Source organism: Pezoporus wallicus, unplaced genomic scaffold, assembly GCF_028554395.1.
Source record: "Pezoporus wallicus isolate ANWC-B61680 ecotype Strahan unplaced genomic scaffold, APGP_CSIRO_Pwel_v1 contig_818, whole genome shotgun sequence".
Classification (NCBI taxonomy): Eukaryota; Metazoa; Chordata; class Aves; order Psittaciformes; family Psittacidae; genus Pezoporus; species Pezoporus wallicus.
This window is the reverse complement of record NW_026636248.1, coordinates 3,464,180-3,480,917: the sequence shown is the minus strand read 5'-3', so window position 1 is coordinate 3,480,917 and position 16,738 is coordinate 3,464,180. Positions and strand designations below refer to the sequence as shown.

Below are 16,738 nucleotides of genomic sequence, written 5' to 3'. Positions count from 1 at the left end.
GTGCTGTTCAGCAGCACGCTGATAACCAGGAGGCTCTATCACTGTGTTCTGGGGCCTGCCCGTACACACTACAACTGCAGCAGGACAGGCTGTCAGCTATCCTTACTCCCTCTTTAAGAAGCAGATTTTTCAAGCCTGCAAGCATTCAGACCAGGAACTGCTAACTTTATCAGCTAGCTTGCAGAGGGAAGAGGGAGGAGAAAAAGCTTGGTATCTCTCCCATTGCTGAGGAAGCCATAAAAAAAAAAAGAACAGAAGTTTGCTCTGGTCTGCTAGTATCTCCAGACACCTCTGACCACAGGGACTCGTTGACCCTTTCACCACCCTTTATGAGCAGAGTTGCTTCAAAGCCTTTTCACAAAGAAATTATGAATAGTCTGTTTGCCCATGGCAAGTATGTGCTTTGCAGGTCCCTATATCTCCTTCAGTCTGTACAAGGGAAGCAAAAGCATGGGTGATTATTAGATCCAATTTTGCTGCTTCTGACCCAACTGATGCCCTGGGTACAATAGCTGGAGGTTTTCATTGATTTGGGACTAGACAGAAGCCAGTCAGCTGGGAACCAACACTGACAAGACAAACCCTGGCAGTTGCAGGTAAGAAAGGGAAGCATCAGCATTTCTGAAGTCTCCTTGCAGAGACCAGACAGTTGGAGGATATGCAGAAACAAGTGAGATGCCAGGTAGAAATAGGAGGTAAGGGTGGCACAGCTCTTATTTTGGGGTGGACTTTGTCAGAGTTGTTGTGGTTTAAGCGCTAAATCCGAAACAAAGTAATCCCTTCAAATTAACTAACATCTATATCCTGAAAGTCCACTTTAAATGCACGCCTATCCCCTACACCAAGAACTATCACACCAAAAGCAGTGCCAAATTTATCATCACACAGATTTGTTTGTTGCACCATTTCTGGCTACTTGCAGACACCTGCCATAAGCCCGTGACCACAGTCTTGGGCATGTGCCACTGCACAGAGCCATTTTACTTCATTAACCCAGCAGAAAAACAAGGAAAAAAATAAATTAAAAAGTATTTAAAGAAGAGTTTTCTACCAGGTCAGCGAGCTAAAGCAACCAGAGGTATATCCAGGAAGTGCCAGAACTGCCATAAAAGCAAGAGAAAGAAAGGCTGACAGGGCACAGATATCTCCCCTTGCAGAAGCAAAAAACATCACATCATAACCCAAATCAATCCAAGTTCACACCAAGACAGCACTGCTGCCAGACCTTTTGGCTCTCCTGAATTAAGCTCCACTTTTTTTGCAAGTACAATTCACTACAGGCTAAGCCAAACTGGCACAAGAATGATTGAACCAGTGGCAAACAGGTAAAATGATGGCATGTTACTTGGGAAAGAAGATGACTCAACCCAAATCAAGCGGGAAGTTGAGAGCCAAGAGAACAGCACTGCAGCAAAATAAGGCATCTGGAGCAGAAAAGCAGCCACAACAAGAATTCCCTTGTGACAAGACATGAAATATTATTACATAATTGCTCTGGGTGATTAAAATGCAGCCTTCAACTAACCACTTCCCTCTGTGCCACCCCCAAGAGGTAGAACGATCTGGAACACTGCGGGTGCCCACAGAGGGATGCTGTGCCATCAACCTCTGCAATTTAATCAAGCTTCGGTCCTTGCCCATCATCAGCTTTTGGGGTACATTATACAAATCAGCATCCAGAACAACAAACCACCCCACCACAATGCAATCGAACACAATGGACAGGTCATCCTAGTAACAGAAGGAAAAAAAACAGCAACCATCAATCCCGTAACCAAGAGCTTCCGTGAAAACTTTGCCCCAAGATTACAGCTGGCTTTGCATACAGGCAGAAGAGCCAGGCACTAAAAAAGTTAATGAGAGAGTTAGAAAAGTCCCTGCTAAGTACACACTCCAGCTTCCTGCAAGGCTTCAAGGCTATGTATGTTGTCATTTTGTTGCGTATTGCGTGAACACTAATAACTTACTTGAAGCACCACTTTGCAAATGGGTAAAGTAGGACCTCAGGGTTTCCCCCAAGGCAAAAAAAGGGACAGTATTTCTCAGCATCCTTTCTTTGGACAGTGGCAAGATACACGGACCATTTAAGACAGGGTTGGTCTTTTTATTAGCCTTTTGCCTAAAAGTTAGTTCAGGCTACATCTCTCTCAAACAATACACATGAACTATTCAGAGCAGTGTGATAATGGTGATGTTGTGATAAAGAATAGATGAAAATCCTCAAAGAGGCATACAGCAGTGAAAAAGCCTTACAAGTGAATAGTCCTCAAAGAAGATATTTATGTACAAACCAAGTTAAAGTCCAAGATTTATGTACCAAGTCAGGACATTAGCTTAGATGGGTGATTTAATATAGCCACTGGAATTCCTGTGGTTAAATTATGCATCTGACCTCTTCACTATATGTATTTCAACAGTGTTAAATAATAAGCGGTACGTCCTTTATTACCATTTCCACTTCTAATGACTGGCAGCACTATAAAAAGCACCGTTCCCAGTGACCCAGCCAAGGAGGTCAGGATAATGGCAGCACCTAGCATGGCAATGCCACACTCCGTGAAAGATGCAAGGCCACTCCTGGCTCCAACAAAGCCTTAAAGACAAGCAGGGCTAAGCAAAGCACACAGCAGAGCTGGAAAATCTTCATTCCATCAATCCCAGCAGGACAAAGGATGGGAGCAAATGGGCACCATGGAAGGGAGAACTGAGAAAGCCTGGGCAGAGAGACAACATCTGATGAAGGTCTCCATTAAGAGAGAGGCTATAGAGATGGTGAAACTTAACACAGTCAAAGGACAGCTATCTGCCCCTGAGGAACCGGGCACAGTGAAGTCTCATGTGCATGTACATCAACAAAATGCAGAGCAGGAAATATGCTTTGTGCTAAATGACCACAATTGTTTCATCATTTCTGCAGACAAAGCAACGATGGAGCGTTCACCAGTGATTAATATGGACCGCTGAAGATGAGAACAACGGGATTTACTGGCCAAACAAAAGTGCATTTTTTATTAATATACTTTTGGCTCTCTTTATGATATTTCAATATAACCCCTGGCTACTACACAGATGAGTCTACATTAGACTAAGATTTAATAAAACTGTCTTTAGAAAGATGAGAACATTGCACAATCCATTACAGAAACAAATGTATTTTTGAGGGGAGTTAAGAGAGATCTGAACATCCAGTCTTCTGAATTCATCCAGGGCAGCTCTTTCACACAAAGGACAGCGAAGATGCATGTAACAAGAGGCAGCAGTTACAAGAATTGCTCCCACAGTATCAGAGCTCTTGAGGGTTTATATGAAAGTAAGCCCAAATTAAGCTACATTGACATTCTGCCTGGGTTTTTCCTCTTTTTTTCTTCACTGGGATACAAAGAGACAGCACAGCCACTCAGAAAACACCCCAAACAAAACCAAAGCACGAACTAAGGCGGAATCCTGACCCCAAGAAAACAATCTAATTATAATTAGATGGGATTACAAATCAAAGCCAAAAAAGATGCCAAGTTTTTGGAAGCAAGCCTACAACAAAAATAAAAGCTCCACATTGGAAAAACCCATAGTCTCAAAAGATGATTATTACTCTTTCTAATAGAAAACAAGTCAGCAGAGACCACAGATGTTTATTTACCCCTTAAAATTGATCTGCCCTTTACTGCAAGTTCTTCCAAAGAACACTTTTTTTATTATTCTTAAAGAAGCATGCACGATGGCAAACTTAACTCTCCCTTGACCTTTTGTGGCCAACTTGACAACGACCTTCAAAAGACTCCACCATTTAAAAAGAATTTTTTCTTGCAGTTTACACTAAAAAGAAACATTTCAAGATTTTTATTATTTTTTTTTCACACTTTAGCTTCAGTGTTAAACCCTAAAATATCTGAATAGCTCTGTCTCTGGTTATAAACAGAAAAAAATCTGCCTCTCTTAAATGTCAAATTTGATTATACACTTCTATATCACAAACCACTCAAGTCCACCCTGTGCCAGTGTTTTTCTCAAGAAAGGAGCATTCTGGATTTAAGGTTTTGAGGGATTTGTGTTACCTGCTTTTCCTCTGTTGCCCGTGCTTTCAAGGGACACAAAGAGAAAACAGAATGATTTTCAACAATTAAATGCAAATGTGTGCCAGTTACCCAAAGCACAATCATGCCAGTCATCTGATTATCACGGTGTTTCTTTCTCCCAACTAGATAAACACAGTTAATACAAAACACTGCCCCCAGGCAGGAAGTAATTTTTGCCGATCTTAGGAGGGGGTCTTGAGATTAAAGGAACTATTTTCCTGGTGTAACAGTTTCATTTTAGATTTCCAGGAGCTCCAGCTGCCCGTTCATACCAAAGAGGCCCATCCACAGGCGGCAAGGCTTTCACAGCACTGGTACCACACACAAACCAAAGCTTTCAGGTGAAAAGGCTTTTTTTCTTTCTTTTTTTCCATGCACTACTCAGCAAATATGAAGTAAGAGCAGAAAGCAGCGCAACCCTGCTCACTAGAATTTTTCCACCTTAGCTATTAATGTTAGGCAACACAAAACAGAGCAGCATGCGCTTCTGTCTCTGGAGTACAACAACTTGTGTGAGACATTCCTTCCTTTATTGTTCTACTGAAACAGTTATGAAGAGAAAAAGTAAACAAAGAGAATTCAGTAGAACTTTGTCTCATTTTCCTCCCAACAGTGATCATCTCATCAGCTTCCCTAAAATTCAACCTGTTTTTTTGGTTTGTACGCCTGCATTAGTACACTTGCACAAAGATGAGGGATATCACCAGCAGAGCCTTCTCCACAGCTCTTTCCCCTCACTCTGGCCCACAGAGCCTTTCTCACAGACACCCATGCCCAGGACAGGACAGCTGCCATTGCTGGGATCCCAAAGAGCCACCAAGAATCCCAAATCAGAACTTCCAGCTCAGTGCCACAACCAGCGCCCAGGTAACAATCCCACGGGATGGACACCTGGAGTGACACCCTAGGAAGGAAACGACTGCAGGGACGTGAGATTTACTCCCAGTTGGAAAGGTAACCTATAGGGCACCTGACCTACTCGGCGGCAGCACAAACAGACAGATCCGCATTGTGTCCAGCTGCTTCCTTCATCTTGGGATGAACGGGGTGCAGAGTGGGGCCAGGGTAGGGCAGAGGGGGTCCGTGAGGGCATGACAGGGTGGAGGGGCTGAGGGAAGCCGCCTTTCTCACCTTGCTCACGACGTTCTGGACGAGGCCGGCTCTAATGCGGTAGTGCCACTCGTGGCAGTCGCACTCGCTGGCGTTGCCCCCCGCCGGGGTGGGCAGTCCGGGCGGCGGGAAGATGCTGCCGTTATCGCTGCGGTTGGCGTGGCTCGGCGCCAAGGACACGCTCCAGTTGCCCTGCCCGTCCGCCTCCCGGCACCAGAAGTCAGGTTGGTCCAGGAGGAAGGAGTCCGAGAACTTGCTGAAGCCGATGAAGAGTGCTGGGACCCAGGTGAGCAGCACCAGGGCCCGTTGGTACCTGCCGCCTAGCCCCCCGAGGAAGGGCAGCACGGAGCCATCGTAGTCGAGGAGCAGCGGGCTGCAGGCGGCGGCGGGCGGCGATGGCACCGGCACCGCCTGGATCTCGGCCCCGGCAGAGCCCGCGGCGGGCGGCCCCGGAGGAACGGCGGCGCCCCCTCCTCCGGCTCCCGGCACCGAGCCGTTCTCCTCCGGCAGCGGAGGGCCCCCGCCGCCCGCCTCGCGGCGCCGGTCTATCGCCATCCAGCTGTCCAGGGGGGCTCACATAGGGGGGAGCTGGGGCAGCCCCGGCTCCCTCGCGAGTCCTTCCTTTCTTTCTTCCCTCCCTCTCCTCCACGCACACACACACACCTTACAACGTAATATATTGCACACACGCTCCTAGCCGGACCCGGCAGGAGACGGATGAAGGGAGGGGGGGAAGGGAAGGAAAAGAGGGGAGGAAGCAGAGGGGCGAAGAAAGGGGGAAGAACCGAGCCCCTCGCTCGCTCCCTTCCTCACCCGCACCCTGCGGCCACGAACCGCTGCAGCTGCCAGCGGTGCCCCCCCTCCCCTTGCCTGTGCGTCAAGCTGCACTCATCCCAGCTCTCCCTTCCCCCCTCCGAGTGGCACCACCGAAAATAAAAGGAAGGATCCAGCCGGATCCGAGCATGCAATGGGCCAAAGGAGAGGGGGAGAGTAGAAGTGGAGGGAGAAAAGGAAAAAAGAAAAGCCACCACCACCACCACCCTGCTAACCAAAGCCTGCAACAACAAACCAAGCAAAACCGGTGCAGCAAGGCTCTACGAACACGCCTCCTCTCCCGGTTTTGGTGGTGAGGAGGAGGAGGAGGAGGGAGCAGAGGGAAGGCAAAGGAAGGAGGAGAGGAAAATAACAGCTCCCGACGCGGCTTCACCGTTTCCCGCACAGCTAAGGGTCCCCCTCCGGCCGCGGCAGCAGCGGCGGCGGCAGCCCCCAGCACCCCCCCGCCGGCCCCTCGCAGCCCCGCGTCCCGCACATCTGTCTCCGCAGCAAGGGGCCCCGCCGGCCTCTCCGCGGCCCGGGCTGCGGGGACCGACACCGCCGTGCACCTCCCGCGGCAGCCCGCTCACTCGCCGATCCGACCCGCGCCGCGCCGTGCCGCCGGCGGCACCTCTAGAAGCGGACAGCCGGCCCGACCCCTCTCCCTCCGCCTCCCCGTAGCCCCCACCTGCCGGCCCGGTTCGGCCCCGCAGCCACCGCCCCCCGCTCCGCCCCTCGGTGCCGGGCGGCCGCACCTGCTCCCGCCGCACCGCGCAGCCGACCCGGCCCGGCCCCCTCCAGGGACCCGCCGCGGCCGGGGGCGGGACGGCGCCGCGGGGCGGGGAGGGAAGAGAAGGGAGGGAGGTGCGGGGCCGGACTCCGCGCCGCCTCGTGGCCGCGCTCGGCCGGCGGGCCGGGGCAGGTACTGGAGCGGGTAGGGGGCTGGACGGGGTGAGGGCCGGGGATGGAGGGAGATGCACTGGATCTGCAGCGCGCTCTTATTTCCATATCAATTATTTAGCGGTATGGCTTTAATAATGCAGAGCAGCTACGGCTGGCGGAGCTGGAGGCACCGCGGCGGGAGCAGCCAGTGGGGACTGACGGGGGGAGGCCGGAGAGGGGACAGACCTGCGGGGAAGAACCCGCAGTTGAAGGGAGCGTTTGTGAGATCTGGGGCAATGCGAAATGTGCCTGTGTTGCTTCAGTTAGCCTGTGAAATTAGTACCCACTTAAAAAATTAAATCATATCAACACCTTGCTTTAATTGTGAAACAGACGTTTCAAATTTGTGAAGGTTATTTTTACATTAAGCTAAATTTACTTCAGTGTGTAAATGTCTCCAACTATTTTCTTCATGAAGTATAGCCCATGCATTACTGAACCGAGCAGTTATGTTTTTCCTGTGTGAGGAGGGAATGAGAGACAACAGATCAATATATGCTTCTGCACATCAACATGGCTAGTGAGCAGAAGATACTTGCATGCATTAGAAGAGGACTGGCATCATTACTGAGTATAAATGGAAGAGCAAGTTGCTGGTGGATTTTCATTTACTTGAGCCAGTCTCTGTGAGACAGTACTGTACATCTTCTTCCCTTTAGCTCCTTTTTTTACACAGGACACCAAAAAGGTTTCCAATCTACTGCTGGGTCTGGATCCCTTCTGTAGGGCTTTCCTCAGCACTGCTCAGGGGGATGCCCAGCACCAGAGCAGCCCAACAGCCTCCCCAGAGGTTTATGGAATCAACCAGGCTGGAAAAAACCTTTAAGATCATCAAGTCCAACTGTTACCCCAGGACTGCCAAGACTACCACTAAACATAGGGCCTCATCTAAATGGTGTTTGAACGCTTCCAGGGACACTGACTCCACCACTTCCCTAGGCAGCCTGTTCCAATGCCTGATCACCCTTTTTGGTGAAGAAATTTTCCCTGATACCCAGTCTAATCACCCCAGTTACAACCTGAGGCTGTTACCTCTTGTTCTATCCCTGGTTATTAAGGGAAAGCGACCAGTCACTTCCTCACTTGATCTGCCTTTCAGATAGCTATAGAGAGTGATAAGGTCCCCCCCCCCCGGAGCCTTCTCGTCTCCAGACTAAACAACCCCAGTTCCCTCAACTGTTCCTCATAAGACTTGTGCTCTAGGCCCTTTACCAGCTCCATTGCCCTCCCATCTGATCTAAATACTCCTGGGTGAAAGGGGAACCTGGTGCTCTCTGCCTAGGAAAGTCTTCTCTTTCTCTTCCTGTGTTGCAGCACCCTTTTACATCTGATGACTGTTACCATGTCCCTGTGCCATGTTTTCAATATGACAAGTAGCTGTAATTTGTCCTCTTCTGCTGTCTTCTTGGCTAGGGATTGCCTTAGCTCTCTGGTTTCCCATCAGCTGCTGCCTGCTGTGCCCCAGCCTTTGTGTGTACAGGGAGTTAACCCTGCCTGCCAGAACATCTCCTTTCTTCTCAGTCACATTCTTTGTTTTCCAAACAATTTTTTAGGAATATTTTGAATTCTAATTTCATCTTTCAGTGTACTTGCAGTTGCCCCCCAATTAATGCCATCTCTGAAAGCTGCTAATGAAACATCCAGGACAGACTCTTTTGGAATTGAATCTATAATCCCATTTGCCAATAAACCACTGACAACTGTGCTTTCCACAGTTTTGTATCCAATGCCCACATTTTTCACATAAATTGAGCTCACTCATTCATGAACGAATGTGCAGAGCCTACTCAAGGGACAGATGACTGCGGCCCTTGCTCCTTTTTCCCATAAAAAGCCCATTCTTCTATTGCCAAAGGAAATTTGCCCAAGCTTATCCCAACTTCATGCTGACAAGTCCATGTCAATAGTTGCTTATCTCATTGTTTCCTTCTATCTGTTTACAAATAATGTGTCTATTTCAGGCTAGAAAAGCCAAGCCTATTTCTAGGTGTTTTTAGGGGGAAAAAATGGATGCCTGGACGGTTTCTTTCTTCTTTTTAAATGCCCTTTTTAAAGATAGGGACCAATCTTGTCTTTTTCTATCTGCAGGGTCCTTGGCCTCCTTCCCTGACATTTCCAACACTGTTTGAGCCACTTCCTTCTGTACGTCGGCATGAAGTCCAGCCAGCCAGTTGAACACCTCTAAGTTATTCAAGTACCCCTGCAACTGGTTCTGTCCCAGTCCAGGCTGAAACCTTATTCCCTTGTCATTCACATATATTATGTCAATCACCTGATTATAAGTGATCTCTTTCAGCCAAGCCAGATGCAAAAAAGGCCTGAGCCACTCCTGAGACTTCTCAGCATCAGTCAATGGCTTTCTCTCGCTGATGAGTAATCCACTTGCTTTTGACTTCCTCTTACCACTGACGTACTTGCTGAATGACTTCTTGTTACTTGAGATGCTCTTGCTAGTTAAGTCTTATCTGTCGTACTGGCTTTTTTGTGTTTGTCCCCATCTGCTCTTGCTAGGTGATACTTCTGTACTCACCCCATGGAAACCTGATCCACCTTCTCTGTGCTTCCTTTTGTGAGCTTGTGATTTAGCCTGATCAGTTGCTTCCTAGCTTTCCTCAACTTCCTCGTTGAAGGGGTTGTCTGGGAAAGGTCTTCTAGAAACTCCCAGCTACCACTTGCTGTCTTTCCCACAAAAAGGAAAAGGCTGTGGCATGGGCTGGGATTGGCAGGGAGAAATGGAGAGGAGAAAAGGACTTTGGGAACAGAGGTCTCAAGTTGAAGTTCTGAAGAAAGGTAAATTTGACTGAAGAAAGCAAAGAATTGAAAACCTGGAAGAGATGGGAGGGAAAAGAAGAACCCTTAGAGAGGGAAGTATTCATACTGTGAATGAGTAGACCTGTAGAAACAAAGTCATACAGTGCAACAAAAAGCCCATAACAAGAGGTGACAACCCTTACTCAAGCTGATCAAACATTTTCATCCAAAAAGCCTTTTGTGGGCTGCTCTGACACCCTGAGATTTAGATGGAACTGAAAAATTTTAAAGGTAGCATATTCCTGAGTGTTACATATTTTTACATAGTAAAAGTTCTCCCATCCTTGAAATGGTGATCCTCGAGAGACTCTTTCTGAGTACAAGCAAGTTGAGGATAAAAACATAAATACATTTGTAGTAGTGAAGAAATAAATTTTTGATGAAATAAGTACTACTGAGGCAAAACTTCACAGAAAAATACCTCCCATAATAACAGAAATGTCTTTACATATTCTTGTGAAAATTGGTTTTGTTTTGAATGAGGAAATGAGATAGACTCGAAAGTGGTATTCCATCTGCGTGGTGGATCCTACACATGGGTAAATGATGAAGCTAAGATTACAGAGCTTCTCTCTAGTTAAGAGAGCTTCTCTCTCCTGTGCAAGGGACGCTAACAGTCCCTTTGACCTCAGAGAGGAGACATAGGATCTTTGCAATGCTTCTTCACTAGGAAATAAAGATACCATTTAAAAGGGAAGTTGCCTTTAAGAAGAGAACGAGTCAATGTCCTTTGGTGTATTTTTTACACATTTACAGAGTTACATTAAGAAAATTGCGTACCATTACAACCTGGATCCTCAATAGTTTGGGGAAGAGGAGCAGAAAAGACGGCTTTGGTTTCCTCTGAAAGGAGCAGTTTGACCCCTGCTGGAACAGGGAGCGGGCAGCCTCGGAGCTGGGGACATGACAGCAGTGGAAACTGGTGAACTTCGCCCAGTTGCAGAGCAAGCCTTCCATTGCAGAATGGGTATCCCGTCTGTCGGCACCCTGCCACAGCTCAGAGGATTTGAAGCCAGGACCCAGAGAAATGTTTACAAAGAGAAGGAGGGGTGGGGGTGGAAATAAAAATCAAGCTTCTTTAGCTTTAGTGTTAACATTTCCAGATTCTCGGAAGGCCAACCACAGCACTTTGAAGAGCTCCTAGTTAAATTCCTGGTTTATGTGGAATTTATGCAGCCACCTCATTCCACGTAACAACAGCACTAGCTGTATTTTATTGTTTCATGGGATATATGCTTACCTTTTTTGTCTAAAGTTATCCTGTTCTGTAGAGGTGAAATTATGACAGTGCAATAAACCAAAGCTACTTGGTACACAGATTGATAAATAAAATCACCTCTTGGAATGCAGACTATTCATATTCTGGAGAAAAGCACAATGTCTTCATAAGGCCACATGGTATTCCAAGTTGGAAAGGATCAAGAGGTCTCTAGTCCCACCACCTCCTTTCATAGCAAGATCAGCTATGAGGTCAGATCAGGATGTGCAGGGCTTTATCCAGATATTGCAGGGGATTTTCAGCTCAGGAGGGCCAGGTGAGTACTGTGAGAGCTAGATGTGAGGCAAGATAAATAGAAAGAAAGAGGAATAAGCTGAAAATGTTAAAAAGGACTAAGCCACTTAGGGAACAGGTGGAAAAGCCTGTACTTATTTCATTGTGTTCTCCTGTGATCCTGACTGTACCAAAGACGTCTGACTTTCCCCATTCTTCTGATGTCAGCAAGTGTTAGTGAAACTCACTGGCAAAATGTTCTGTCCCTCCCTGATGCTGATTCAAATAGAAGATGACAACCTATTACTTGTGTCATTTACTCTGCTGGCAGAGGTCTGTACACCATATGGGGAGGGATGCAACAGGGGAAGGGTTCACATCCCTTGTCTGCTGGGGATGAATGTGATGGGGAATGTGAGTGGGTTCATTTATTGTCTCAAAACCAGAGTAAATTAGTTATACACTAATTATTGGAAAAGATGATGTTGCAAAGTCAAGCAATCCAACATTGGTAAATGCTGTAACTCAGATTGCTTGGGCAATGTTAATTTGTGCCCCAAATCTCGTGCACATGTGTTCTGATGCAACTTTTAATTAACAGTGCACTTTGATGCAACCTATAATTGCACTATTATGTACAATTTTTCTTGCAATCCCCTGACTTATTCAATAAAAAAAAAAAAAAGTAAAAAAAAAAAATAAAGATGACCACTTAAGCCCTGATTCTCAGCAGGATTTAGGCACTTAAAATACCTTTGAGAATCTGGGTCTTAATGAGGATCAATTCAATATTTTGTTTTCTTCTTGTTCAGTATGGAGCCCCATGACTTATTTAATGCACTATCTATCTTCAAACCCTGCTCTCAAGAACTAATGATTAACGTCCTCATGGGATAATTCTCCCTTATGAAGTATCCAAGTGTTTTGCAGATATTAATGCATTTATTTTCACAGTGTCTCCATAAAGGGAAGGTTTGTTACCTTCTTTTCATATTGGGAAACTCAAAGGCGATGGGTTAAGGTGAAAACCATGAAGTTTTGAGTATTTGCAGCTCCTAGCAGTTTAGCATTCTTGAGTGTGGTGCAGCATTTCGTATTTTCAAAGCACAGCTCCTATTCGCAACTGTGAATGTGCAGTGCTTTTATAAATCAGACTCCAGAGTCTCAAGGCAGTCACTCACAGAATGAGACCAATGCAACTAGAATAACATCATACGGTGTTTTGAGGAAGAGACATCACTCTTCATCACACACACAGAAGCCTGACATCACTCTTGGGCAAAATGATGGAATAGCTGATGAAGCAATGAATTAGTAAAGAATTAAAACTAGGTAAGATAATTAAATCCAGTTAACCTGGATTTAAGAAAAATAAACTTTGTCACACTACCATTTTTTTATTGTTTTCTTTTGTAATGAGATGATTATGAATTTGGTTAATGGAGACAATGAACTGGTGTAGACTGTTAGTGACTGTACAGTAAGAAAGATAAACCCAAGCTAGTTCTACCCTAACTTGGTCCAGGTTGTGAACAGATGTTATATTCTGGACACAGCAGTGCCACCAGAAGAATTTACATCCACCAGCTGCTTGTGACCATTTCCTAGCTAGAAATTAGTTCCCCTTCCAATCTGCCTGCAGAGCAGCTCCTCCATGCACCCCATACTTTACAGTAGGGTAAATGAGTGAAGTTCACTCAGACCAGCAACTCAAATTGCATAACCTTGTCCTGATCATTTTTCTTGAGGGGGGTTCAGGAGCTTTTCCAGATACTTCTATACCTGCCAGCAGCCAGACCATTGACTTTCTAAGTAATGAATTTAATTCTCTGAAGAAACAGTGACACCCCTTACACTCTTCTTCCAGTCTCCCACCTCATTTGTGAGTCATCCACCTCTACAATTAACAAAACAGTCTTGTATAGGGAACAGCCTTCTTTGCAGTAAGGTGACCCACATGTGAAGCAGGTCTATCCTGTTCACTGAATAAAGCAAGCACTCAGTGGAAAAAAACAGTAGGTAGTCATGTAATTAAAGGCTTTTCTTACTGTACATACATAAATATTATACACCTTATATATATGTATGCATGTATAACACATAGGCAGTATGTGAACACACAGAGAGGCCAAATTAGATTTACACAAGCTACTTTACCTTGTGTAATTTCTGTCTTTCAAGTGCTTAATTTTGCATTCTTCGTGGTGTTTTAATGTAGGCCTTTTTCTCTGCATGTATACATTAAAACAATGCAAAACCCCTAATGAGTGCTTACATAAGACAAGTTCTACAGTGTGCATAATTTTTAGACAGAGATTGTTTGAATACCTTAATGGAATGTAGTGTAATCAAGTAGGAATAATCAAGTAGGAATTAAATCAGTCCAGTGGCTTTTTTATTCTAAAGAGATCTTCAAATACTAGAATTAAATAAATTAAATTAAATGAACAATTAAATTAAATTAAACAGGCTTTGAGCTGGATTTCTGCTTCAAAAGACCAAAGGCTCTAACAGCATTCATTTTAAATTCCCTTGGTCATAAGATGGTAGCCAAACATCTGATGTTGAAAACTCACTTAGTGCAAATATATGTATATTTTCTGCATCCTCCTCTAAGGCTGCTGACAGATTCTTAACAGAAATAGTGTGACTGGAATAGTAATACTTAGTTCAGGAGCAAGATGGGTGGATTTTCACCTATAATGGGAATCGCAACCTGCTCCATGCAGATGCTTACTGTCACTTCTACTGTTTAACTGGGTTTCTAAAGATAAAGCAAAAACCAGAAAGCACCTAAGATATTCCTTAAGAATTATCAGAAGAAAGGAATCAGGATGCCCTGAAGGAACTCAGTGACTCAGGGAGAGTCCTCAGACAGATAACTTACACCTTACATACAGACTAACTGTGGAAGCACGTGTATATACTATAGAAAATATCCAAATAAATATAAGGATGGCAACTCAAAGCCTAATTGCCTCAAATGTATGAATCACCAAATTCCAATCTTGCAGGACCTGACTGGAATATTTAATAAAAATTGAATCCATACTCAAGAACCTTATTTTCACATGTAATATTTTCCCTTGATAATTTTTTTCCTTTACACCTGGATAAGAGACATGGTCGGTGAGGAGTGTTTCTTTGCATGCCTGCTCCTATATTGTGTGTGCAAACTCAGGCTCACCTAGTGTACAGACAGTTTTGTCATGAGTCTGTGCTTACATGGGCTGGGAGCAAGCTTCAAGGTACAACAGTGAGTCTTGAGAACACCATCCCAAACTGGATGTTACCTGTGGAGAGGCTAAGAAGGGGCAAAGTCTTTATTAAGCTATGCTTGTGTAGGCATGTGATGCTGACATAACTACATTCATCTATTTACATGTTACTTGGCATTCACTGCTGCTTGCACCCTGCTAGTCATGCTCACGGTTGGACTAGACGATCATTTTAGGTCCCTTCCAACTAAACTATTCTGTTCTTTATCACAGATGGGAATTACTGGGATAACATGCACAGGCCTTGCTCACTTGATCTGCACAAGCGTGGCCCTAGGTACTCTCTCACTACCTGTCCACAGCAGGCACCTGCACCAGTGGCTCACAGCTCAGCTCATGGTTCTCCTAAAGAAATCCTTTCAAAAATTTCAAGAAGAGCCTGTTCTCTACTCTCTGCTTACAAAACAAGTGTGACTGTGCGCATATGGTTTAGGAGGGAAATAAGAGCATTAATTAGTTCAAGTTGGAGAAAGAGCATGTTGATTTTGCTCAAGAAAATTGTTATCAAACAAAATAATGGCCTCAATAACAAAAGGGAAAGAAAGAGGCTGGGGAAAAATCGTAACACAATATTTAATATTTTTGTTGTACTTTCTATTGAAGATTTGAGAGGTAAGGGCCTTGCATTGCTAGAGTTAAACAGTTTGTAGCTACCTGGAACCCAGGCTAGCTTGTGCAAATAGAGCTCTGCAGTGTGGTCAGCCCAGCAGACTTTGTCTTTCCAAGCATAACTGCTGATTTATACTTTACCCCACAAAGGTCAAAACTCCCTTTACAGCATGTTAGTAATGTTGTCTCAAGCTGTTAGACTTTACCTTAGAAATACCAAGTACTTCTTTCATAATGGCTTTTTTTAATCTGATTTTATGCAGCCTAAAATCAAGGAGTCCATGGACTTTTGAAATTAAGAAAAAAAAAAAAAAATAGAGGAAAAGGAAGGGAGATGGCTCCCTTTATTCATCCAATGGGCTCTGTTTTACACCACTAGACCTCCAGGACCTGCTGCATCTGAAGTAAAGAGTGAAATTCCAGCTAGTTTTGCTCTGGACTGGTAGAGTCTGGCTGGCACATGCCTCTTGCCAGGACATTTGCTCAGTACACACCCAGTATATTCGAGGAAAGGTGAGAGACATCAGCTGTACCAAGTACACTGCACCAAATGACCCACTGCAGACTTGCCCAGCCTTTTTTTCTCCTCTGCTGCCCAGTGAGGAAGCTGCATCTGAGGAATCTGAAAATACAAAACACAGTCAGAAAACTCAAGTTCCTCTGCAGCTGGAGACATCTGCTAGAAGCGAAAAGCTGCCAGCAGCAGCCAGGGGATGAGAGGTTACATCAGGATCGAGAAGAAATGCTACTAAGGAAGGAGTCAACTGTCAATAAACACCTGGCTTGGGAGATTTGGCTTTAAGAAAAAGAAAAAAGCAACAGCAAATTGCAAACAGTATTGTGAAGAAACAAACCTGCTATAGAATGACAGGGGAAAGGGAAATTAGACTTTCATCCATACAAGGCTTCTGTTTGTACTGATAGAAGAACAGAGGGTCACTGATGAGCAGCTTATGTTGTGGCTTTTCTCTGTTCACCCATACCCACTCGTCTGGCCCACTGATGGACAGCCAGCAGAACAAGCAATGCCAATGGGCTCGGTCAGCAAGGAAGAGGCTGTTTTTTCCTTGCAAACCTGTGTTTCTTCTTTTCAAGCAAACATTCATACCAGAGGTTCGGCCATCTTCCACAGGAATTCATCAACTGGGCAATGAATTGAAAGCAACTGCCATTTAAAAAGAAGTCTGGACTGGTGACTGCACATGTAAATTGTTCACACTTGTGACTGTGTCGTGGCAGAACATCAAAGGCTTCCACCAGTTTCGTGGCTGTTTGGAACGAGATAGGCAGCAAGCCAAAACCTACCTTGGCAAAAGCCTTCCATGTTGTGCAGCTTGGCAGTCCTGCCAAATACCTGAGGCAGAACATTTCTTATCTCCAGCTCATTTCCATAGGGATCAAGTGTTCCTGGCCATTTGGATTTTGATAAAAGTCTCTGTGTGATTATTAGCTTCAATACTATTCCTGGGCTCTAGGCAGGAGGGAGATTGTTGGGCTAGTTTCACAGTGACATTGACCTATTCATGATGTCCTTATTCAGTGTCAAACGGTTATTCTGACCAGGCATTTCACTGGCTCCTGCTTATTTTCATAAGCTTACCTGGAGCAGG

The 16,738-nt window shown here is 45.3% G+C and overlaps 1 protein-coding gene and 1 long non-coding RNA gene across 3 annotated transcripts in view; both read right to left on the bottom strand.

The window, feature by feature from the left end:
* SLC22A23 (solute carrier family 22 member 23) overlaps nucleotides 1-6,633 on the bottom strand; it is a 108,823-nt gene extending 102,190 nt beyond the window's left edge. For both annotated transcript variants that reach the window (XM_057399332.1, XM_057399333.1), the window contains exon 1: nucleotides 5,205-6,633. In XM_057399332.1, coding sequence (XP_057255315.1) covers nucleotides 5,205-5,738 — 534 coding nt within the window. In that variant the 5' untranslated portion in view covers nucleotides 5,739-6,633. The remainder of the gene's footprint in view (nucleotides 1-5,204) is intronic.
* A 5,345-nt stretch (nucleotides 6,634-11,978) lies between these two features.
* Nucleotides 11,979-16,097, bottom strand: LOC130593871 (uncharacterized). Its single transcript, XR_008970907.1, has 3 exons — nucleotides 15,983-16,097; nucleotides 15,662-15,750; nucleotides 11,979-14,545 (listed from the first exon to the last, which is right to left on the bottom strand). It is a non-coding gene; the product is annotated as an uncharacterized LOC130593871 (long non-coding RNA).
* Nucleotides 16,098-16,738: the final 641 nt, after the last annotated feature.